General features: G+C 37.6%; 1 protein-coding gene across 1 annotated transcript; it reads right to left on the reverse strand.

Annotated features, from left to right (window-relative positions):
• On the reverse strand, nucleotides 1-24,309 carry polr3a (polymerase (RNA) III (DNA directed) polypeptide A). Its single transcript, XM_063482888.1, has 31 exons — nucleotides 24,114-24,309; nucleotides 23,135-23,270; nucleotides 22,003-22,140; nucleotides 21,513-21,684; nucleotides 21,260-21,414; nucleotides 20,754-20,993; nucleotides 20,411-20,573; nucleotides 20,107-20,243; nucleotides 19,902-20,005; nucleotides 19,119-19,260; nucleotides 18,428-18,568; nucleotides 18,243-18,312; nucleotides 17,875-18,002; nucleotides 17,659-17,797; nucleotides 17,023-17,187; nucleotides 16,675-16,847; nucleotides 14,280-14,391; nucleotides 12,983-13,101; nucleotides 12,453-12,590; nucleotides 11,836-12,006; nucleotides 8,636-8,749; nucleotides 6,456-6,542; nucleotides 6,291-6,373; nucleotides 5,329-5,499; nucleotides 4,849-4,942; nucleotides 4,586-4,678; nucleotides 3,784-3,948; nucleotides 2,468-2,632; nucleotides 1,065-1,196; nucleotides 840-972; nucleotides 1-755 (listed from the first exon to the last, which is right to left on the reverse strand). Exons 1-31 carry the CDS (start codon nucleotides 24,155-24,157, stop codon nucleotides 607-609), a joined length of 4,173 nt encoding a protein of 1,390 aa, XP_063338958.1. The 5' UTR covers nucleotides 24,158-24,309; the 3' UTR covers nucleotides 1-606.
• Between the last annotated feature and the right edge of the window lie 584 nt (nucleotides 24,310-24,893).

Below are 24,893 nucleotides of genomic sequence, written 5' to 3' on the forward strand. Positions count from 1 at the left end.
AGTAATTTATTTATTACATTATTTACATTATTATAAGAACAGGTTTCTTACAAGATGTAAAAAGATGAACAAACTGAACTTCTCTTGAACTGAATGTTGAAGAAAAAATAAACCCAATAAAAATGTCAAACAGCAAAATATGAGTTTTGCGATGTGGGAGAAGCTGCAACGCTAAGATGCAAGCAGTTCATACATTATGCAAAACTAAGTACCAGCACAGAAGAAATCCATTCTGCTTCATAATTAAGAGGTAATCTTTCTCATGTTAGCGAGACACCTGTTTATAACAATTTTTCACAGTGTGATCAGTGCAGGAACACAAGATTATGACTTTAAAGTGTTTAAATTTTTGCTTTTTTTGCTGTTACCCAAAATTTAACTTAAATAAGTAATTCTATCTGGAGTGCTGCTAGTTTTTTAAAATGAAATTCAGTCTTCTCACAGTTTATCAACCAACAAAAATACGCAATCCCATTTTCTGTTAAATCCCCAAACAGAAAATGATGTGACACATTGGCAGGCACTTCTGTACTAGTTGAAGATAATATTTGTCAGCTATGAAAAAAAAAAAACCTTGAAACATCCCTGCTGTTTTGTCCTTTGATGCTATGTGATCAAAGGTAAATGGAAGTCTGGATTGTCAAAGAGGAGAGGCCTTTTGACTGGAAAGGGATCTCTGTCAGCTTTGTGCAGCAGTTTAAATAGTCCTGTTCCAATATTCATTGGAATCCCCATGATGATACACTCAGACACACCTGAAACAGGAACACAGGGGGATGTTAACAGGCCAGTCAAGCCATGAAGATCAATTTCATTATGCAGATGAAACAGCAGTTTACCACAAACTGAGTCCTTCTGTCCAAAATAGGCAGCATCAAAAAGATGATCGGCTGTCTTCTCAAAAGAAGCCAGCATGAGGACACTCTCCTTCATTTTTGCTAAACCAAACCTGGTGATTCCCAGGATCTCACCCTTTATGGATAGAAGATGGTTTTCATTAGTTCCCCTACAAGGAGATGAAAGGATATTAATTTATGTAATGTATTTAGATCAGCGGTTCTTACCTTATAGGACATGAGATCTGCAAGAAGCATGACGTGACGTCGGTCAATGCTCATTCCGTGGTTCACCATGGTGTACTGAATCTCGTTTATGATTGTGGATCTAGCAGCCTCAATGCCCAAGGTCTTCTCGACCTATCAAGTGCACAGAAAAGCTTGTTTAAAAAACACACATTTTAAAAAGCCCTGGTGCAGACTCCCCACAGCCAATGGAAGTGTTCTCAGCTACTTCAGCTGGCGTGATCATTTATGCGATTGTTTTCCTTCCCTTTTAACAGTTGACATTTTAAAACGTGTCCGTTACTTCATGCGCTTTGAGCCAACAGGTTCCATCAAAGAAATTCATTTATTTATTTTAAAGGCACAGGAGTGGATGTATTAGAAAACATGGTGCTCCATTTGAGTGATGGAGATATCAAAAACTGCCAGCCTTCAAGGACATGGCTGAATACTCAGTGTAGCAACAACAACAACTGTGTGTCATGGACCAGGCTTTGTGTTGTTAGATAAAAGCATTAATACAACCTAGTGAGAGCTGATCTAAGCTGAAACACCATTGAGCTAGCTTGGTTTAGCTTGCATATTTGTTAATTAATTTTTAACTTGTATCATATAACAAAAAAACTTAATGAGCCTCTAACATTTCTAACCAAACGATAACACTTAGGGACAATATTAGATACAAATATGATGAAAATTTAATTAAAAGTGAATGAAAATGTGTGCAAACATGTTTTTGCCCATCAATGACAGACAAAATGTTAATGCTTCAGTTTTGCAGTTAAAGCTTTTTTTTGTTTTTGTTTTTAAATATTCAGCTTGGATTTTCAGAGTGATCCTACTCTCATCATGGGAATGAATAGCCTGGTAATTTTGAGCTTCTAATAATTTTTTTCACTTGCTATTTTTCCAGGGTAAATAAGTGTTCAAGACACATTAATAACTTTAAAAACAAAAAGAATTGGGCACACAAGTACCCATTTCTGAGCATTTAACCATTCCAACAACAAGAAAATCAAACAGCACTGTAACAGCTGACAGGCATGGTTCTGGTGGCATAATGTGCTGGGTCTGTAATTTCTAAACTGTGCTTAAATGTAGGGTCTGTGCAGGAAACCAACCAATTTCAATCAACTCTACCAATTCTCCCAAGAGTGGGCAGATATTCAGCCAAAATTGAGGTCAAGATGCAATTTGCTAAAGGTTATTTGGTAAAATAACAAAAGGTTATATACACAAGCCTGTGTATATATTTGAGCCTGTATGTATACTTTTGAGCTTCCTGTGTGGATAAGAGAAAATTCACAATAAAACTTGTGCACCCCATTCTTTTTTTTCTTTTTTTTAAATTAATAAAAATGTATGATACACAATCATTTGACACTGGGGGGAAAAAAGATTCATACCTCATATGTATTGTTTGAAGTGGTCCTACTTCCGTTCACGCCATGTGTCGCCATAACCGCTCTCAGGTTGTCCCCCTCCACCAGGAGTTTGTACTTACTCTTGCTGCTCTGTTCGTCAATATGAATGACAGCTCTGGCAACCTCCGGTATCCCTTGAACCACCACCTTTCAAGTGAGTAAGTGCAAACAGTTAAGACAAGAAAATACACAGGAATCCATGTTATCCCTGCTTTGAGTGCACTCTAAGCATTATACAGTTCAGAACATGTACTGAAAAGTATTTTCTGTCATACATTCACAGTGACATATTAAACTTGGCCAGCAGAGTTCTATTTATGTCACAGAGAGCAGATAATAACCGAAATAACGGCCAAAAAATTAAATTATGTATTTATCTTTTTAAACTGAGGAGTTCATTGAGCCTTCAGGTAAAAACAAAGAAAAAGAAACAAAACAACACAATAACAACAATGAAATTAAATGCATAAATGGGTTTTATGGGTCAATTTATTTCTCAAAAACATAATAGGGGTCACAGTTAGGGTTCATAAATAATCACACTGATGACGTAGGGGCCTCAAAAACCCAAGATATGATTTTAAATATGAAATATAATACACTTTATGTTAAAGGTTTAATATGGTTATCACTTGCAAAGCAACCTTCCCCACCTGCTGTTCAGACTATCCATTTACAAGGGTAAGCCAATCATAAGAAAGTCAGCTCAAAGGGAAGGAGGAAGGCAGAGAAAATAAACTTGATGTTTGCTCTTAAATAGAGGATGAGCTAAAGATTTCCACCAAGGCCAAGAACACAATGAATATACTTTAATAGAGTAACGTTGCATGACCTGGTGCTTAAACCAGAGTGAAAAAATAAAAATAAAGCAGTGAAAATGAGCACCTTGGCTTCACAACAACGCAGTCTTAAATATTTTATTGAACAGAACAATTAAACTACTGCTCACTTTACCTATGAAAGGTAATTCAGTGTATTTTATAAAGCCCAGTATCACAAAGGAACAAATTTGGCATTCAGTGACTTAAAATCTGCACACTTCACACACTGTGCACTCCATATTTATCACTACAGATTGCTTAGGAAGTAGCTGAAGTAAACAGTAAAGCGTTCAGCCTCTCCGCATCCATACAGTATTCTCAGACATTGGCAGAAATCACAATGCAGCATTTGTGCTTTCTAAACAGGAATTTTCCATAGGTAAGAAGCCCTGACCGGCCTTGACCTTGAATTCAATTTGCACACAGAAAGCATGTATGCACAAAAGAAAACAACCACTGCACACGTGACATTCTCACCTTGGGAAGTTCTGCTTTTAATGACTGCAGCACATAGTACATGGAGCTTTTGCTGTTCTCTCGAGGAGACACGCACACCACCGCCTCCCCGTGTACAGCGATGTCTGCAGGTTTGACTCGCAGTTTAGACATGCAGATGGAGTAACGCACCGTTTCCGCATTTACCTGAGAAGAGACGAGAAATCAAAGGCAAAGCTTGTTTTCTTTTCCACGCTGCACAAAGTGCACTTATCTCTAACCTGCAGACACTCATGAGTCAGAGCACTGTGCTGTAGCTGCTACTGTTAAAGAAATGCAGTGTTATCATATTTTAATAGGTAAAGAAAACAAAGAATTCAGTGTTCAGGGTTTAAGCTATGCAGACTTATCTGTAACCGCACATAAAGCAAAAAGTGAGAGTATAAAAATATACGTTTTGATTTTATTCAAAACTTATTCTAAAGCAATTCAACCAAAACCCCAACATGTACTGAAAATATGCAGGATGAATTACATCCTGAAATCAACCTTGAAGGTATAAAAATGAACATTATTTCTTCTTCAAATATAATTGAGAAGCTAAAAATAGTAGAAATGAGGATACAATGAAGTCTAAGCAGCGCTGGACAGTCAGTTTTAACAGTATCCCCAAGTTCCCAGGCCTCATACTTAACGGTATCACAGCTTACGTAAAATGACAATTAAAACTATAGATTAATATCCCAGGTGCACTAATTCAGAACTAATCTAGAGGTGTGAAAGGAGGGGGAAGTGTCTGAGATGTTCACACAAAGTGGGAGTAAAAGTAATAAAGTTGTGGTACCTCCAGTCGCAGCAGTCTTATTCTCTCCAGTGACAGCTTCACCAAGATGAAACAGTCATCTGGAAGGAAAACCTCTTCTATGTACTCTGAAATCTGTAAAGGACAAAATGAGAACCTAGCCTTATTACAGCTCTGTACAGCTTGTTCCTTTTCTTTTTTAAAAAACAACACCTCTACTTGAACCATTGATATCCCTTAGTAATGATTTCAAAGCTTTGATTTGTAAATAAAAGGGGGAAAAAAATCTGATTGGTTCAGGTTACCTCTCCTAGAAGAGTCTTCTCAATTCTCCCCTTCACCAGCCTGGCAAAGTCAGCATCATCTTCCACATCCAAATGAGCCGTGATTATAGGAGTGCTGAGTGGATTTTCAATAGATTGTTCAAAACAAATTAGGGATGTATTCACTACTGTGGCACAAAACACCATGGGCAAGCAGAGCTCACTCTGCTAACTGCTCTAATTCTGTGTAAGCCGTGGACTGAACCAAGTGATCAAATATATTCTCTCAATAAAAGTGGAATAGGCAGCTTTAGAGCTGCAAAACTCAGCTTCCACTCAGGAAGGCGGAGGTCTTGAAATCATTCTTACTCCATCTTGCAGCAGTAATTTTCAGCGATGTTTCAAAGACATCAAGACAAAGCCCATGGCCAACTTTGAATAGTAAGGTATATTTGTCTTTTCGTCCTCGGCGCAAATGACAGAGGGAATATAATGAGACGTCTCTATAATTGAATATCATACCTGATGTTCTTGGAGGCGTTGATGATTTCTTTGATGCGAGGCACTCCTAGAGTGATATTCATTGATGCAACACCGGCAAAGTGAAAGGTTTTTAGTGTCATTTGAGTACCCGGCTCTCCAATGCTCTGGGCACAAAGGGCCCCAACTGCTGATCCTGGCTCCATCTGAGCTCTATCGAGAAACGAAAAAAAATAATATTACAAGACAGAGTCTCTAAGCCGAATCAGCTTTCATCAAACTGACAAGTGAAATTGGAGTTGCACTTAAACTATTGTCATTTTAACAGCTCTCAGAAAGGATGAATGATCATTTGGGAAACAAAGAAGTCAACCACTTAAAAAAATAAATCTAAATCTTAACCCTAGGCTGATTCTAAAACCTGAAATAAAAAAAAACGTGGTTAACACAGCATGCTATTTCAAGCTCCAGCAGAGTTTAGCGCAGTGCTGTCACAGGAACAATGATGGCCAGTCACTCCTTCCATCACAGTGGTGCAGATTAAATTTCTCAACAAGTATTGGATGAATTACCAGAACCCTGCATGGTTTCTGATGCCATAAAGCCTTCTGACTTTTTCTCTAGTACAACCATTATAGTTTGGTTTTGAGTGAATATTTCTGGCAACTCCACATCCTTACCAAACTTTCAATAAACCTTTCAGTACACTTCTAAGTGTTTGTTGCATTGCCTTTTCATTTTCTTAAAATAGATGAGCTGTTCATTCCTCCCCAGCTTCAACTACTTTAAAGCTTTTTGGAGCACAATCAGAACTGATTACAAATTTCCTCTCAATTGTTCTCTGTATTTTGGGCTGTGTATGTAGTAACAGGGAGATTTTTTTATCATTAAAAACCAAAGATCAACAATTTTTGGCTCTGTGGTTACATAATGGAGGGATGGATGGACAGATGGAGCCGAGAAACAAAAATAACAAGCCTCAGACTTGGATATGAGTCTTGTACCTCATGTATTTGTCTCTACAGGTTTCAAGAAACTTCTCCAGCTGGGTAGGAGTTACACGATCCAGCTGATAGAGAACCTTTGGCTGTAAATACAAGGCAGAAAGATTAGCAATTAGGATTCAAATGTTGCGAGGCTGAAGTTTGTTAAGCATGCGTGACACCTACCTCACTAGTCCCATTGTCATTGATGCCGTACTTGTCTCTAGTCTTCTTGATCCTTTCTGAAACGCTCTTAATGAATTTCTTTATCTCCTAAAGTAGAGAGGAGAGAATAAATTCCACCTCCAAACTCAAACATATCCTCAACAACAAATGTGGCTGTCATGCAGCTGTTAGAAATCACAAACTGTTAAGGAGTGGAGAATTCAAGCGCCCAGTAAAACACACTGACAAGTCTTTTTTTAAACATCAGCAACACTTTAAAATGAGCAATCAGATGTTGGAAAATCAGTACAGAACAACATCAGGCGCTGTTTTATTATACAACAGCATCAGCAGGATTATTCCATTAATGATTTATCTGTTCCAATTCTCACTGACACGCCATTCAAAATTCACCGCATGCTTGATAACTGTACCTCCAGGTACTTCTCTGCGCCTGTGTCAGTTAATTCCTTCATAAAAGGGAAAAGAGTCATGTTTGTTACCATCAGAAAACCCATTAACTGCATGCAGCTGGCTTTGGGTTTAGATGACAGCATGTCTCTGTATTTAATTTAAAAAAAAAAAAAATTAAACTATATCCATGACAACCATTTTATAAGGGAACATCTAATTACCTTGTATATTCATTTGTGCTTCTCTTTTTAGTTTTAATACTGTCAAAGGGTACTGAAGCCCAAGTGAGCTGAATCGATTTTTTAATGTGTAGTTAGTTTGTGGTAGCAGTGCACCATGGCCGCAGGAGGTGAAATACATTTTCTATTCGCAGAGTAAATCAGATTCTTAAATTAATGATAGGTGACTAATACATGGCCCCGAAAATAAACTTAAGTTTCATCAACAAAATGTATTATCGACAATAATCATACATTTTAAACGGAAAAACTTATCGAATTGTCAAACTGCTTCAATAATTTAAAACACTCACTATTATAATTGCTGTTATCCACAATCATTTGTCCTAATACCAAATCCTATAATAACTTCTTTATGTTTCAACCCTACTAAAAATACATTGATTATTTTGCACAGAAGGCCGTAATAAATGAATAAAGAATAAAACAAGACTCACAAAGGCACTAAATGAATTATTCGGTTAGTCCACAACACATTAATTATGCATTCTGGTTTGGTATCATTTAGTAAAAACTACTTTTCAGCTTTTTCTGGAGAATACTTCATTTTTTAAAGACTCAGGCTGTTAAATATTAAGGCTCCCTCTCACTTCCAACAGTGAATGATTTAATAATTGATCAACATATTGATTCATTTTGTCTTATAGGGTTGCATCTGGCTGCAGAACGAAGAACAGAGCAGTTTAAATGATTTGGTACACCTGACTCATTCCAACCGTCCGACTCCTCTAAGCACAGACTACAAAGGACAAGTATTATCAGTCTTCCTTTTCAACCAAAGATCTGATGTGTGCTATATTTTACTAAAAAAAATAAATAAAAATAAGTAAATCAATAAAAACATACTCTTAGCCTCTCATACCCTAAATAAAAAACACAGTTTGTTGTTGCTTATTTTGAATTTTTATCTCAGTGTATTTGATATTGTGGCCTCTAAGCGTTGTGCTATATCATATCAATCCACCATAATACCAGCATAAATTCTTATGTTTATTAATTTAAAACTGTCATATCACGATATTAGTGCTATAGCAAGGCCATTTGCCTAGTGCACAACCTCAGGCATGTCTGAGAATAACAGTGTGTCAGCCTCTAATAATAACTTGGTACCTAAAAAGGGAGCTTCTTCAAGAAACTCCAACTAAGCATAATACTTTGTAAAATACGCAAGTAACCTGTTCTTGCTAAAGTGGAAACAATTTTGTTCCATCACCTGACGAAAAACACAGACTACAACCTAGTGATATGTGACCCAAATGACTAAATCGAGTGGTGCAAAAGCCAAGGATGGATGGAAGTTACTGCTGCAGTTACATGGTAGAAAAGTTGTAAGTAGTCATGATTTACAATTCCCAAGAAAAACACTACCTAGCTACTTTAGTGCTTATTTTAACATCGAATATAACCACTAAGCTTACTGTGAATCAGTTTCAATTGAAACTCTATTCATAATAAGCTATGCTATAATAAGCATAATAAGCTATGCCATAATTTCCTAATTTAAAAAATCTATACAACTTTGTTAACCAAATACTGTGATGGGTTTACCTCCAAGAAGCTGTCTCTACAGCATAAGAAGTCAGCTCTTTTCATGATAGCGTCTGCAGTGAGGACCAGCTCATTTTGACTCAGTGCAGGCTCATCTGGACACGTGTAGACCGCCTGGGAGGAACAGAGAAGATCAGAAGCACTCACTCACAGTTCAGCTGTAAAAAGCTCATGATGGTTGATATTAATAGCAGCTGAAAATGCTTCAAAGTGAACATGAAGAAAATGTACCATATACATTCTGTCCCAGTTTAAGGGTCAGTGCTTTGAGCATATAATATGTAAAAGACAGCCACACTAATTATTTTATTATTTTATTCAAGCTCCTTTAAAAATTTGTCTACAGACTGCACAGCCCTTGGGAATGAGCGGATCAAATCAGAACACCTTTCCAGTAACAGATTAATATTAAATGTATTAAACTCATTAAATTATCATAATTATTTTAAATATTACTGGTAAAAAGCTGTATTTGTTCTCTGCTGGTTATCCTAGTTAAAAAGACCTAGTTTAAGAAATGTGGATCCTCTAATGCTGTAAGCTTGTGATATCTATTTGGATCTTAGAATGTGATTTCAGAAAAACAACAACACTTTTAACCTCAATGACAAGCAGCAGATTGTGTACACTTGACACATGACCTGACGGTGAATAGAGCAATTAATTGTTAATCCAACAAGTCAGTTCAAAAATTCTCTGCCTGCTAAACTGCCTTCCCACAGAGTAAACTGATTTGAACTCTGTGTCATTTTAAACACTTACAAGGTCAGAAATGACGAAAAATATGTTAGTAAGAAATTAGTTGGCTGCAATTGCAACTATTCAGCTGTTTGTTTTTGCTTCTCCAGCTCAAAAGCAGACTGTTTACAGTAGCAGGAAAAGAAAACGGCAACATTTTAATATTTAAATGGCTTCAGTACTGCTGAACAAAACCAGTACTCCAAACCATAAAATGTGCCTTTTTTAATTAAACTATGTTTGCTTTTTGAGACACAGCTTTGTTGTGTGTATATATGACAAAGTACACATAAAAGATGGACGTAGCCAATGTACATCCACCGCTTTGTGGAATCATTTTGAAGTCTCAGAGTTTACACTATGGCCGACATTACGTTGGGTTCTTGTACCCTAGAGTTACCTTGTTTAAGCTGGGCATACACTGTGCGATTTTTTCAGTCGCGTTATTCAGCTTCTGCTCAAACTGCACGATTGGGGGTTAGAAGTTCGCAGGTCACGATGCAGGGTCTCACACTATACGGCCCGATGCTCTGATGCGACCTGGGTGCTCACACTGTGCGTCCATAACATGAAGGTTATAACGGAAAATCTGTCACTCACTCTCCCTTTCTCTCCCTCTCTGTCTTTCACTCACACAGACACACACACCGCCACCATCAACTTTGCTAATTGCTAATGAATAACATTGATCAGGCAGCTGTGATTGAGCAGTTGTTGTAGTCATGATAATTTTGTGAGGCCACATGGAAAAGGCTCAGATGAGCTTGCCAAAGTTCTACAAGTTGTGCCTCCATCGCTTGTGTCCAGATCACACGCTGCACCGCTGTGCTGCCCCGTCTTTTCACTTTCATTTCTGTGTTTGCGCGTGCACAGTATGAGAGGCTGCGGTGACACCCTCACGACGGCCGACAGGATTTCAAACAGGTTTGATTTTCTTACGACCAAGAGATTGATGATCGGGAGCTGGTCGTGAGGTGTTAATCGCTTCTCGTTACTCCGTGTATACTACACGATGCACGACACACGATGAAGGCAAAACTCGGGCCGATCCCCAAAACGCTCGCACGACTGAAAAATCGGCTCAAAATGAGCCAAAAATCACACAGTGTATGCCCAGCATTAGCGGGTGGAGTCTCAGCTAATCCGCTGAATTCAAGTGGTCAATTGAGCCTTTAGTTTGTGTAACACCCAACTGGCCACAAGGTGGTAACAAATTACCTGCACAGTTAAGGTTTGGAGAGCACAGATCAGACTAGCGCCACTTGACCACAGCCCATCTGTTACCTTTACATAGTTTGCGCTTTATCTCAGTGCAAGACGTTTTTTCATTACTTGAAGGACTTTGACAAAACATTTTCTTTCATAGTATTTGTTTTTGCATTTCCCTCTTTTCTGTATAGTAGCCTATAACATCAAAGTACCTGGCTTTTTAAACAGATAACTCGTAATTAGTAAGATGTTTTTCTGTGGTAACCTGTGGGTGCATTACTACCATCTTCTGGAAGTAGAAACACATTACATCGTACCAGTCACCGGGTCCAAGGAGGAGTTGCAGAAACCATTTGATTTTTCAGAAACTTCATGTCTGCTTTAATATTAAAATATCATGGTCATTGCTACAAGAAAGCAATGATATTAACATTGACAGCTGTAGCAAGGAACGAGCAATTGTTTTTAAAAGTTTAAACGGTTGAAGAGTCAAAGTAATCTTTATCAAGTTGAATACAATGAATAGAAAAAGCTGATTCTAAATGGATCATGTCCTTTACGCAACCCTAGAAAATGTACTTTTAAGCTAAAATAATGACTGTGGGGGGGCTGAAAGTTGTCAAATGTACTATGGTAGGAGAAACATTTCGTTACTCATCTAAAGAACGAGTGATGAAATGTAAAGATGAACAGAATCAACTTTTTGGGATTTCCTTAACTGGGCATGAGCATGCGTCAAGGCAAAACAATTAAAGGTTACATTACATAAATCATATCGCTGCTTATATAAACGCATAAAATCATCAACACATATCAGATTGAGATTCTAAAGGCTGGGACGTGCTTACGCCTTTAGAATCTCATTAATTCCTGCACTGAATTTTTTAGCTTTACCATCAGCTAGGAAGATAAATGAGAAGGACTCTAGTTTATCCAGAGTAAGTGGCTTCTCACGGCTTTTTCATCTTAAAATTACTCCTTGAAATAAACCAGCTGACATAAGGAGATCTTTTAAAAGGCAAACTATAACTATAAACAATTTATGAAAGTTCAACTATATGAAAATGGCCGACAAATATTAAAGTAAAATGTGACTGCAACAGCAACAAAGTGTAAGGGTTATTTGAAGGCTGATGAAATTAGCTTCTACTCTGGTTCACATATATTTTAGTGCATTTTTGGTGTGTTTCATACTAAAAATGAGTAAGACTAGAAATACTGGTAGTCAAGCTTTCAGTTTCTGATTAACTCACCCGAATGTTGTCCAGGACTCTTTTAAACTCCAGTGGCTCATCCTTTCCCTCCATTGCAGCAGGGTCCAGGCCATCACCACCATAAATGAACTGGATGATGTCGCCTGTTGAACTGCGTACTGTGAGGTCATACTGTGAGCACAAATCCTCCAGAGACTTCACCAGACGCCTCTATTACAGAGAAACGACACAAAACAATATGACACTGACACATCCGATGGAACTGCAAACTGCATCAACACTGCACTATAAGTATGTAACCACAGTACAGGTAAATGAATAAGAAACCCTAATTAGCTATGATGAAAGTGCTCCAGATATTATTATATAATAATATTACATACTATGAAATCTTAATATTTTCACAATTTTATATGATCTCATGGATTAATAAATAAAACACTGAAACAGGCAGTATTAGTTTGTGCAATAGAAAATTTACTGGAAAAAATAAATAAATAAATCAATAAATCAATAAAAACTTAAAATATAACACACACAAAAATGCTAGTGTCCTGGGGAGAAAGTAAAGACCTGCAGCGATTCAGTGTCAGCAGTAGTCGTCAGAAGTGAACTGTGTGAAAAGACTCAAAAGAAATGGGCCCAAAAAGCCTTACCTGCATGTACCCAGTCTCTGCAGTTTTCACCGCAGTGTCCACCAGACCCTCTCGACCAGCCATGGTGTGGAAGAAGAACTCTGTGGGCGTCAAACCAGAATAGAAGCTGTCGGCCACGAACCCTTTAGCAGCAGGTAGCTGTAGAGAAATCATCAGTGAGCTATTAACAGAGCTTTGAGTACTCTAAGAAACTGTTATCCAGTTGCAATGTTATTTTCTCAGAAAAAAAAGAAGCAAAGAGACTAAACATGACGAGACTAGAATTGATGAAAGCTTTTGGAGTATTGGATGCAGGGGTAGCACAATGAAATAATACTACTAAATAATCAAAGTGTGTCAGAGCCTTGAATGCAGCACATCAGGTCTACAGTCAAACACCAAAGTTTGTAGCATATAATTTCCAGTTACAAGAACAAAGCCTCAACAATTAACTGATTAATAAATCACAAAAAACAGATCCAGAACTACAACATGAGTGGCACTTGAGGAATACATAGTAACACAATTACAACAAATAAATAAGGTCTTACTTTTGAGTGTTTTTCAAAGTGAGGCAGGGAGCGATTCTCAAACCCATTAGGTACCCGAGAGCCGCTTATGGCCTGCTGGCCCACACAGGCAATCATCTGAGATATATTAATGAAGGATCCTGCGTTACACAGCGGGGACAGATGAAAAAGTGAGACACACTAAACAAACAAGAAAATGAAAATGGAAGAAACAGAATAAAGCAGCCAATTTAGCACTTAACAGCTTGGCAAGCCCTGAAAAATCTATCAACTAGAAACATTGTAGTTTAACGGTCTCTTTATTAACAGCTTATCAAGCCTACTGAGTTTTGTCATGCAAACAAGAAATATAGCAATCTTAGATTAAAATCTAATCTGTTAATGCAATTAAAATAATCACACCTGTTCACATGGTGACGCAGGGCCTATTTCATGAACAGTGTTATAAAATGTTAAATGTAACTGATGCTACTAAAGTTAGGTCAAACATTAAAAATTAGGGCTGTAACAAATACTTTATTTAGGCCGAATTGTTTTCCCCCCCAAAACACTCAACTAGAGCCAGCAGTGGACAAAAGTGTCCTTGAGCCTCGTATTTATGCTCAATGCGAACTCCACTTTGTGATTTTTTTGTAGCCGATTTGTGAAGAGAGAACAGTCGCAGATTCTGGCTGTGCAGTGAGGCCAATTAAAACTGTAATTTAAAATGCAGTGTCTGTTAGCATATCACACGTTTAATAAAACTCCTGTGTCTGCCCAGCTTTCAATGCCACTAGAATGCTATAGCTGACGGACAACACTGCCAGCATACTCCAGGATTTTATGGTGTACAAGTATGTTAACATAAATTGTCTTCTGACAGTACGATCAGGCTTAGAGTGCATATGAATTCTTTATTGCTTTTGAGTTAAGATGATTTTTTCTTGTTCTGGCAGCAATGATTATGTATTTTCACTCATAATATACACATAACTGTATAACTTCTATAATAGCTTTTTGTCCTTGAGTGTCCTTGTAAGTCTGTTAGTGCCAATAAGCCTGACAAAAATGTGACTGTTGTGGTATTATCTGATTATGTAACCAGGTTCTTTTGGTTCCTGTCTTACAGTTTTTCACTATTTACCATTACAAAGAGCTTAAAAAAAAAAAAACCCATCCTTCCATGTAAATATTGTATTGACAACAAGAAGAAGCCACTTTGTGTCTCAGAGCTCTTCAAAACATTTTTTCCCAGCTGCACATAGACACGACAACACCTTCATCGACCATTTACATGAAGATTTTACGATTTGTTGTGTTTGCTTTCCTGTTAGCTTACCTTTGGACCCACAGAGAGCCATAATCAGAGGGCTGTTGCTCTTGTCCAGCTCCCTTAGACAGGCACTACCAGCTCGGTCTCTGATGACAGACAGCTCTTTCAAGATGAGAGCCTTTTAACAAACACACACAAAATGATCTTGAAAGATGGCACACCAACATCTATACTTTTTTGTTCTTCTCTTATACACAAAATAAAAATTTCATATCACACTTCCTTTTCTTCAATACCCTCAATGAAATCTTGTGAAACTTTCTGAGCCTATAAATATGAACAGAACAAATCACAGCATTCAACATTACTTTTTAATCTTCCACAGACAAACTGGATGATTTTGTGCTGTACTCTCCAAAAACTACCCCAGCCCAATCAAACATATTGCTCTTTCTCAGTCTATGAAAACCCCGATGATTGGACTGATCATCGTTGGAAATGGCCCCTCTGCGATATGATGACCATCTGTCAGTGAAGATTTTATTTAAGGTCAGTTGTTGCCAATGTGCAGCCTACCGTCAAGTCAATTTCAGAGCTTGACCAATTTTGGAAGTATTTGTGCCTTTTATCGAACAAAAGGTGCAGGCAAACAGGAAATATTGGAAAGATGAGAGATACAGAAATTAGATCATAAAAAGTCAATTTGATGAGAAACTGAAGAAAAGTTTTGGGTTTTACTGGCAGTGCTTATAATTCATAACATGGGAGAAAATAATGGAATCGCCACATTTGGATGATGTTCATTCAGCTTTCTTCTCAAGTTTGTAGCAAATAAATAACAGATATGACAAAAAACTACATCGGTTTAATAACCTCAAACAAATTATAATTTAGATATATCAATTAATGGTGTGTTCATTTTCACATCAAGCAGAGGAAGAAAAAAGGAATAGGGATTCATAAAAAAACAAAAGACATCAGATCAGGTACTTTGTTGCTCCTCCTTGGGCTTTTAGAATGGCCTTAACCGTTTGAGTTAAGGCCTTAATCAAACTAATTCCAACTTTCTTGAACAAAAGCGGTCAGTTCAAGCTCTGCAGGATGAAGCCTTGTCATGGACTCAATTTTTTTTGGTAGTTTCCACATCAGCTGGATTGAGAGCCAGACTGCTTGTTCGCCATGTCACTCTGTTAATTTGCCAGCGCGGAAGAAAAACTTTAATACTCTTTGCTCCTTGGCAACATGAATTGCACTGAAAATAGCATCTTTGTCACCAAACCTACTTTCTATCTATTATCGATCAGTGGAATGAGAGAAGACTAATATTTCTGTGTGCATCTGTGCCTTTACTACTGAGGTAATGATTGCCATCCTCTTTGGTCTATTACCTATAATATAAACCCATAACATAAATGAATTGAACAATTTGCTTCTTTTCTTTGCACACCCACAGACCACTTTGTTAGTTACATCTGTCCATCTTCTCATTAATGTAAATGTCTAATTAGCCAATCATATGGCAGGAACGTGATGCATTTAGGCATGTAGAAATGGTCAAGATGATCTGCTGAAGCTGCATCAGAATGGAGAAGAAAAGCAATTTAAAACATCCAGTTCTCTAGCTGAAAATGACTCTTTGATGTCAGAGGACAGGCAGAACAGCATCTCTGAATGCACAAACCTTGAACCAAATTGACTATAGCTGCAGGGGACAACACCAGGTGCCACTCATATCAGCTAAAAACAGGAAACTGAGCCTACAGTTCACACAAATACTAACCAAACCACAGCTGTAACACTTGATTAATTCTTCTGTTCTTCTACAACAGGTCTACTTCCAACAGCACATGCTCGCTTTTGGAAGATGGAGTTAAAGACTTATTATTATGCTAACAGAAGTCTTCATTCTCAGACTGCAGGCTTACTGGTGGCTCCTAGAGTTTCTAAAAGCAGAGTGGCAGGCAGACCCTTCAGCTATCACGCCCTTCTGCTGTGGAAAAATCTCTAGGTTCAGGAGACACACACCCTCTCTACTTTTAAGATTAGGACTCAAAACTTTCCTTTTTTGACAAAGCTTATACTTAAAGCTGGATCAGGTGAACCTGAACCATCCGTCGATTACACTGCTATCAGCCCAAACTGCTGCTGCCGAGCATTTCTTCTTCACTGAACTCTTTTCACTACCCAGGTGTTTACACACCACTGCAGCATGTCACAAAATGTTTGTTTTGTCCCATCTCCCTCAGCTCTTATGTTTCTTTACCTCGCCATATAAAGTGCCTTGAGCCAGCTGTTGTTGTAATTCGACACTATATAAATAAACCTGATTTGAATAGAACTGAATGACTCACAACTGATGTGGTGTTCAAAAAGTAGTGGGGAGGTATCAATTAAATGAAAAAGCTTTCATCTCGTGCGGTGATGAAATGTTTCAGCAATGATGCAGATTGTCCATGCCTACCTCCAGGGTTTCTTCTGCTGTGCAGCCTGGCTGCTGCTGCAACTTGCCCGTGTCCAAAGCTTCAATGTATTCGTCACACTTCTTGTAGCCATCATCCAACAGGTCCTGCTTAGCCTTCAGCAGACCCTGGCCTGGTGTAACATCCCCGATTCCAATAGAGAAACCCCTGTTTGCTGAAAGTTGAGGTTAAAAAAATAATTCTGCATTACTTTAGGCTAACCCTTCTGTGTAATCTTTTATTGTTCTTAAAGGGTTTTGAATTTTCTAATATGAACCAAGACACTAGAAGATATCTTGGCATATATCAGACCTAAGAAATAAGTAGTAAATGCCTTGTAGACCACCTACAGAGATACACAGGAGCAAGTCTTGCCAAGCGAGACATGGCGTTGGCAGCCTCCAGCTGTCCCCAGTCCCTCAGCAGGATGTAGAAAATGTTATTCTTCGAGCCAGATCCCAAGGTGCCCTTATCCATGCTACCACACATCAGCTCACTGTTGTGAATCACCACAACTGGGGATATGACACAAGAATAGGACAAACAGCGATGCTATTAAATCCAGAATAGAAACACCAGGTGAATAAAACACTGCACCCTGTTCGCCTCAAGACACCTGACACCTATCTGACAGGACATTCTCAAACCTCAAAGGAATTTCAGGAACATGCTTACTGCTTATTGTTTTTGCTACATTTTCTGGAATCACACTAAAATTTGATGAACTCTCCTAGCGACGGGCAATTACTCAATTTTATTTTTTGCTCATATGTTACTGCTCATACAGGCTTCATTAAATGTTTCTAGGTAGTTGCTGACAAACAAATGTAATCCATTAAATTTATTTAATTTCAATCACAATCAAAATTTAAAGCCTCCTCCTGAAACTTCATCGCTATAAAGACGTGTTTGTAATGTGAGATGTAGTCAAACAAAAGCTTTACAGTTGGTTTCATTCGGTGGACGTCTTTACTTAAGAAACTCACACGAATCATTGTGACAAAGGTCCTCTCCCTTGCCGCAGTACTGTTTGCCCTTGGTGCGTAGGTTGGCATTGACTGGACATTCCTTACTTGGCTTCAGGATTACGCTGAAGATTTGCTTTCCTGTCCACAGAGCCATGGGCTGACAGACACAGAATAGATTATTAGTGCTGGGTCACAAATATGGACTTATGTAACCAGCTCAGCAGTATGGAGTACCTTTATTATGGCCGGGCGAGGGAGAGAGATCCTAACTCTTTCATCTTTACCCACAAGGATTGACGCTACTATTTGGCAGGCTTTTGATCTGTCAAAGAAGGTGTCCTTCAACGTCAAGAGGTAAGCACCTAGGCAGTACAAACACATTATTAACTCACGGGAAATTAAAAATTAGGTGCCTTTCAAATATTGCAAAATTGCACACCCATCTGGCAGAGAATGGATTTTTTTTTAATACCTCCCGATTTTTTAAATACTTTCTTAATATTTCCATACATTATACATATATGTATGATGCTTTTGAGAACCGGGACACTCGTATCATACAAAAACATCTACAGTTGGCTACCACACATCACTGCACTGACCTGTCAGGAAGTCCTGAATAGCAGCAATCAGGGGTTCGCCATTTCTTGGAGTGACAAGATTAGCTTTGGTCTAGAAGAAAAGATAATAAGTTGTCTAACTGCAGTTTCCTGTAGACAGCTTTTTATTGCTGAAAAAAAACACATCTGCAGTTTGTTTAAACACCATGTAGTATAATGACACATACCCCCATGAGAATAAGAGCCTCAGCTTTAGCTTCTTCTGTCTGAGGTAGATGGAGATTCATTTCGTCCCCGTCAAAGTCAGCGTTGTATGGCGTGCACACACACTCATTAAACCGAAATGTCCTGTGAGGTTTGACCCTGGCCTGTGTGTGAGTTTGAAAAGTGCCAAAAACTATGTCATTCAAAAGGATCCAACTAAAATATTTCTCATTAGTCAAGTTTTTTTTTTTAAAAGTAGAGAGAAAGCTAAAATGCGAACCATGTTCAGGAACCATGTTTTCAGTGTGTAACAGGTAATTATTAAATGAGAAAAAGGAACATCAATGTGCAAATAGATTATTTTGACTGCACCTGTATTCTATTTTACACATTTCTAGATGTGTGTGCATTGACTTGACTCAGCACTGGGTTTAAAAGAAACTTTGCAAGTAAAAAGTAAGAAATAACGTCAAGTAAACTATACGCAAAACTACGATCTTTGTAGATAAAACACGAGGAGTCCTAAAACCTAGTTAACATGTTTTGTGTGTGTTTGCACACCAGCACAAAAAAACGTATGAAACATTTTTAATCTTGTTTTCTTTATCATTTTCCTTAGAAGAACGATACGTTAATAATTCTCTGTGTGGCTGTGAAAATTATGGTTACAATACCAGTTTAACAAGTATTTAGGGCAAAAAAACCCCATCTTACAATGTGAGCCATGATGCTGAGTTTGTGCAGAGAAGGCTGTCGATTGAAGAGGACGATGTCTCCATCTATTAGGTGCCTTTCCACCAAATCACCAAACCTCAGTTCCTGGGCAATCTTTTCACGGTTTCCATATTTTAAAAACCTGACAAACAAAAATGATTTACTGTTGGTTTCCAAAAAACAGTAGATACGCACTTCTTTTTTCACCAAGAATTAATTTATCAACTAAAAAGATTAATTAATTAAAAAAACAAAACAAAAAAGGGAAATAAAAGGAAATTCAACAACAATTCACAAGAAAACTTCTCAGCTGCAGTCATTAAATGAAAGTTTTCTACTCAGATTACATTTATGCCTCAGTTCTTCAAAGGATATGATAACAAAGTTTGGAAGATACAGATCTTGAATTCTGACAAGCAGCTTGTCAGCCGAAACTTTACATGCAGGATCTGCTCTTTCTAGTTAAACAGCCCTCAGGCAGCGATACTGAAACAGTTTGCTCCTTTTTCAGACATTCTTACATCATATCAAGTTTTAATCACATGGTCATTAATTAGATTATTACTGTTTTTACATTGTGTCAGTGTATAAACATTTGGGAAGTGGTACTTTTAAACCATTTAAATTCCATGTGTGCCCACTAAAGATTATCATCACATAAAATAAATAGAATAATGAACTTGAGCTGTATAGACTAATAAAAAGAAAGGATATTTTAAATATTAAAGCAGAGAGAATACAACAGAGTATGGTGTAAAATAAACACAAAGTACTAAGCCTCACCTTTTTATCTGAGTGTGTCTGTTCTGTATGAAGTTGGCTCCAGGGTGAACATCAGGACCATTACGGACCAGTTTCCTCATTAGCTCCAGATTGGCTTTGTTTACCTTGAGATGAGCCAAATTCAGATACAGTATTACACACACAAGGATTAAAATCAAAAATGGGTATTTAGTGTTATTTTTGCTAGTCTTGGAGAAAGCTTTACCCTCTCTGGGTATGTCAGGATTTTGGCCACATGCACAGGGACAGCCACCTCATCAATCCTCAGGTTTGGGTCTGGAGAAATGACAGTTCTGCCAGAGAAGTCCACTCTTTTGCCAGAGAGGTTTCCTCTGAATCGACCTGAGTCGCCATTAGAGTAGACAAAATCAGTCATTTAGATACTTAAACTCTTCATTTGTCAATGTGATGTACAAGTAACATAAAAGCAAACATCTGCCAAGTGCCAAAAAAAGTAAAAATACAATTAAATGTTGCTAAATTACCCAAAATTTTATTACACACTATACCTTGCTTTCCCTTGAGCCTCTGCACAAAGCCCCTAGTCCACTTTTTAGGTGCCATATTGAGGGGGATACCAGAAAGTTCACTATTAATGTAAAGGGCACACTGCAGCTGGAGGAAGTCCCAGTCCTCCATGATCATCTGGGTTTTTGCTCCTGTCATACGATGCTGCAAGAGAAGAGTTTGTTAAGTGGGACATCTCCAATTAAACATAATACATTTGATAACTCTATTACAGACAGACTTTTTTTTTTTAAAGGATTTATGATTTTCAGATCAATGCATCGGACAAGGTTTGAAGATGAATCTTAATTGGCCCTGCTGTTAACCTGTACAGGTGAAAGATACCTTTTTAATGACATCATTAAGGAAGATTATCTCTGTTAGCTTCATAGTGAGGTCGTCTTCATTGGTGCCAGACTTGAGGTCGCTGACAACAGACGGTCGGATGCAAAGAGGAGGCACAAGGAGACGGGTGATGATAAGGTCTGCGGGTTTCCCTGCTTCGGGGTTCATCAGCAGCAGAGGGATGTCCTCTTCAGGAATCCTCCTGAACAGGTTCAGCACGACCAGAGGATTCAGGTTTTCCTGAAAAGGAAATTGGAAATGAAGGCAAGATCCTGAGTTCAAAGAATACATCGATTTTTCTAAAAATAAATTAATACATAGAAAGAAATTTTAAAAATCCCTTACATCTAAAATAATTGCTTTTAATATTTTTCTAAGTTATCCATAAACCATACAGTGACTGTAAGCCACAGCCATGTCGATATATTAGGCCTACTTTTTGGTCCTTTTTTAAAATAAGACCCATGTGTTGCCATATGATGAAATTAGTAGTAAAAAAACTTCACCTGTGCTCTGGTCAGCAGTGGTTCAACCAGTTTGTTGTGTTCAATGGCAATATCAAAGGACTGCAAGAAATCTGACACAAAAGCATCCACCACTTTCTTGGTCGTCTTATACTTCTCATGGATGATCTTAAGTAGGCCACACTTTTTGACTGGTCCTAAAGAGTAAACACACACACACACACATTGATTTAGCAATCAAGTCAGGGTGGCTTTTAAAAAGAACCAGTTATGAAATGGAAAGGTCTCTTCTCACCATTGAAAGCAGAACAATTTAGACAGACTGTCCTTTTGCGGCATTTATCAGAGATTTTCTTCTTCAGCCCACGTTTCTGGAGATAGGCCAGGTTAGGCCGTTTCAAGTAATCCATGAACTGCAGCTTCTCTTCTTTCGTCAGCATTATCCTTGAACATGTCTTACAAATCATCTGGATACACAACCCATCAGAAAGAGGGAACTGAATTATCGTTTCTCACAAAGTCTTAAATTATGAAATGTATTGCATAGGACTTCACCTTTAACATTTGGGAAAACAACAAATGATAACTCAAGAAATAAAGAATCTCTTTATTTCTCGCCTATTTATGGCACTCTAGTGACACCTAAAGGAGAAATACAATTTCACCTCTATGGTTTTGAAATAGATTTTAAAATGTACCTTGCCATTCCTTAAACATGTACTCTTGGAACAATGAAAGGTTTGTAAGATATTTTAGTCACTACAACAAGAAAACACTGGATTTACCTGTAAGATTCCTATGGTGGCTTTGAAATAACCAACATGAAAACAGGGCAGCTCAAGATCCAGGTAGCCATAATGTCCTAAACAATCTGCCAGATTTTTCCCACAAGTCAGGCACGGTCTGTCTTTCTCACTGGTGCCCTGCAGGAAGCATGAGATCGGAGAAATAAGGCTGAAATATGAGGATTAACTCAAGACTGTTTTTGATGCACCAATGCAAATCTACCAAACACCCATATAAGAGCTCAGTGGTGTAAAAATCAAGCATGTGGACTTCCCCACTGTGAAAACCCCTTGTGAATAAAAAAGCAGCCAAAAGAAGTTTTAGTGTGCAAATGTTAAAATATTTAAAGTTAAATGTTTAAAGATGTCATAATAAAGAGTGAAAGCTCTTAAAACAATACCATTATTTTCTTATAATTAAACTTTCCTTTATTTAATTTTAGAAAAGTAGAGACAAACTATATAAATACAAGTGTATACACACGTGTACACAAAGAAAATGTCTCTCTCATATACATGCCTTTATACCACAACTTCCATTAAGCCTTGAGCCTAAATCTCAAAGTGTATATTTAAAAAAAGTATATCTTATAACTATTTTAAGGGATCTTTTATTAATTTGTTAATGCAAAAATAAAAAAATAAATAAATAAAAAAAATCACAAAACTGGACTCTTTTCTTCACAGAGCTGAAATTATACCTAGGTGGACAGAGATGAGAAAATTTGATTATTTTGTTTGTTGCTAGTTATCTTCAAGAATACTTAACAAATAATTAGGCTGTGGAGCTGAATGAGACCTGAACACACCGAATCAGCTTCAACGTTTAAATAAAGTTTTGTTAGCTTAGAAATGACTTTTTTTATTTTTCACAGTTGGGGTTGTCAAACTAGCTAGCACAAAGAAAACATGGCTGTTTGATCTTTAGTAATGACAGAAGAAGAATGAATGTGACGCGCGTTTATTGAAATGGAAACTGTAAATTAACTTTCACATAAAAAGCCTTTTAGCAATCCCTTCCAAACATTTTTGACATATTTTATGGCCATGCCCTGTATTTCTGTATTTATGCATTTCTCAGGTTTTTTCTTGAGTCATTGCAAACAGAAGTAAAAAGTCTTCCATGTCATACCATACGGTGGTCCAACACTCCATAGGCCAGTGGAGTGTGTTTGGTGTCCTGGCTGTAGAGATTTTTACTGACCACCTGGATGTGGGCCTGCTGCCGCATCTGCTCTGCAGATTTCATGCCGAAGCAGATGTGGCTTCTGTAAACAATGACATAAAATAAAGCAAAAACAAATTAAAGAGTTTAATCTCTCCAGTTGGTAACAAGAGGAAACATAAGCAGGACTGCTTGAGCTCTGGTACAGCTTTGGTCAGCAGTTTATATCCAATGTCATAGTCATAGTAATCTTGAACTTTAAATGATTTCTTTGAACTGTTCTTTTTCCAGGTCATAATGATTATACAGGACGCATCTTTAATGGGTTTAGTGGATTTAAAGGTAGGCATCCTCCTTTATTATTCCATCCACTTTGTACATTGCCAAAAAGTGGATGAAACTAGTAGCAAAAAGTTCCAGAACATGATGCCGCCATTATTATGCTTAACAGCTGGTACAATGTTCGCAGGTTTGAAAGTCTCACCTGTCCTTATCCAAATACACCCATTGTCATTCTAATCAAACTTTTCTCCATAAAGTATTTGGCTCGTTCGTGTCCATGACACGGCCATGTTCTGATCACAGCTGTATTGTTGTTGGAACCACTTTTTCTAGCATATCACAGGCAAAGCTTACAAGAAAACCTATAAAATCCTATCTTGAACTTACTGAACTATTGGGTGACGCATGCTTACAGGGTGACACTAGCGTTTGCATGAAAACTTAGTTGCCAATATGCAGATTCAATGAAGCATATTTACTCATTCATCACACTTTTTAAATGCGTCCATCAAGGCTTTCAACTCTATTCCACAGTTACGTTATGTAAGTACGACTAAATTATCCGGCAATTCAGAACTATTCTTATATTAACGACCTAAACAACTTGTGTGGCTAACCGGCGAGCTAACCAGGCTAACAGGATTCATCCCTCGGTCATACTCACATTTTTTTGGCCACATCTGTCTCTCTGAACTGCTCCTTCACCATTTTGGCTGCTTCTACTAAAATAATAATATTACACGAAAGTAAATTGTTATGTTGTCCTCTTTGCAGGACGCTAAGCTACAGAAATAGCCAGCATACTGTCATGTTGTGAATATGCTAGCAGTCAGCACCATGCAATGTGTTGATAGCATGCATGGGAGCCACCGTGCAGTGCTGCCTTCAGGGTCTATTTGAAATTTAATAACACGTAGTCTGATTGTTTTAGCCCTTACTATATTGACAGATTTAAAAAAAAAAAAAAAAAACTATAGGAATCTTACAAAAAGATGATTTCACAGAATATTACTGGATACATTTAGTTGTTTAAATATATAGACATAAAAAATACCCGTAGTATCTCCTTCTTAAATAAATGGGGCGATCATATGCTGAGTTAATTTTAATTAACAAAGGCTAATTTTAGCATATTCATATTGTGGGTTTTTGTTATTAAAATTTACACTTGATGGTCTCCTCAGCCTAGTCCCACAAAACTTGTTTTTAACTGCCTATTTATTTAAAAAAAATGAGTATATGAAAGCCAGTGAACGTATCGTAAGCATACACCCAACAACAGGCTGAAAGAGAAGTCACGGAAGTACGGATACAGCTAGTATGACCTGTATGCTGACACCTAGCGGCTAACAGGAGTACTACTTCCAGGGGGATTTATGGTGAATTTAGCTCATCTTCAAAAATGTAATTAAATTAAATTAAAAAACACTATTTCTGAAAGAAA

Source organism: Pelmatolapia mariae, linkage group LG8, assembly GCF_036321145.2.
Source record: "Pelmatolapia mariae isolate MD_Pm_ZW linkage group LG8, Pm_UMD_F_2, whole genome shotgun sequence".
NCBI classification, from domain to species: domain Eukaryota; kingdom Metazoa; phylum Chordata; class Actinopteri; order Cichliformes; family Cichlidae; genus Pelmatolapia; species Pelmatolapia mariae.

What these genes read in the sequence shown, in the direction of transcription:
- polr3a (XM_063482888.1), bottom strand. Translation starts at nt 24,157, where the DNA reads ATGGTGAAGGAGCAGTTCAGAGAGACAGATGTGGCCAAAAAAAT. An exon ending in CAGCAGAAGAAACCCTGGAG is followed by an intron (nt 14,392 to 16,674) that starts GTAGGCATGGAC and finishes GTTTGTTAAAAG; the next exon opens with GCTCTCATCTTGAAAGAGCT. An exon ending in TGTAGAGACAAATACATGAG is followed by an intron (nt 5,500 to 6,290) that starts GTACAAGACTCA and finishes GTTTCTCGATAG; the next exon opens with AGCTCAGATGGAGCCAGGAT.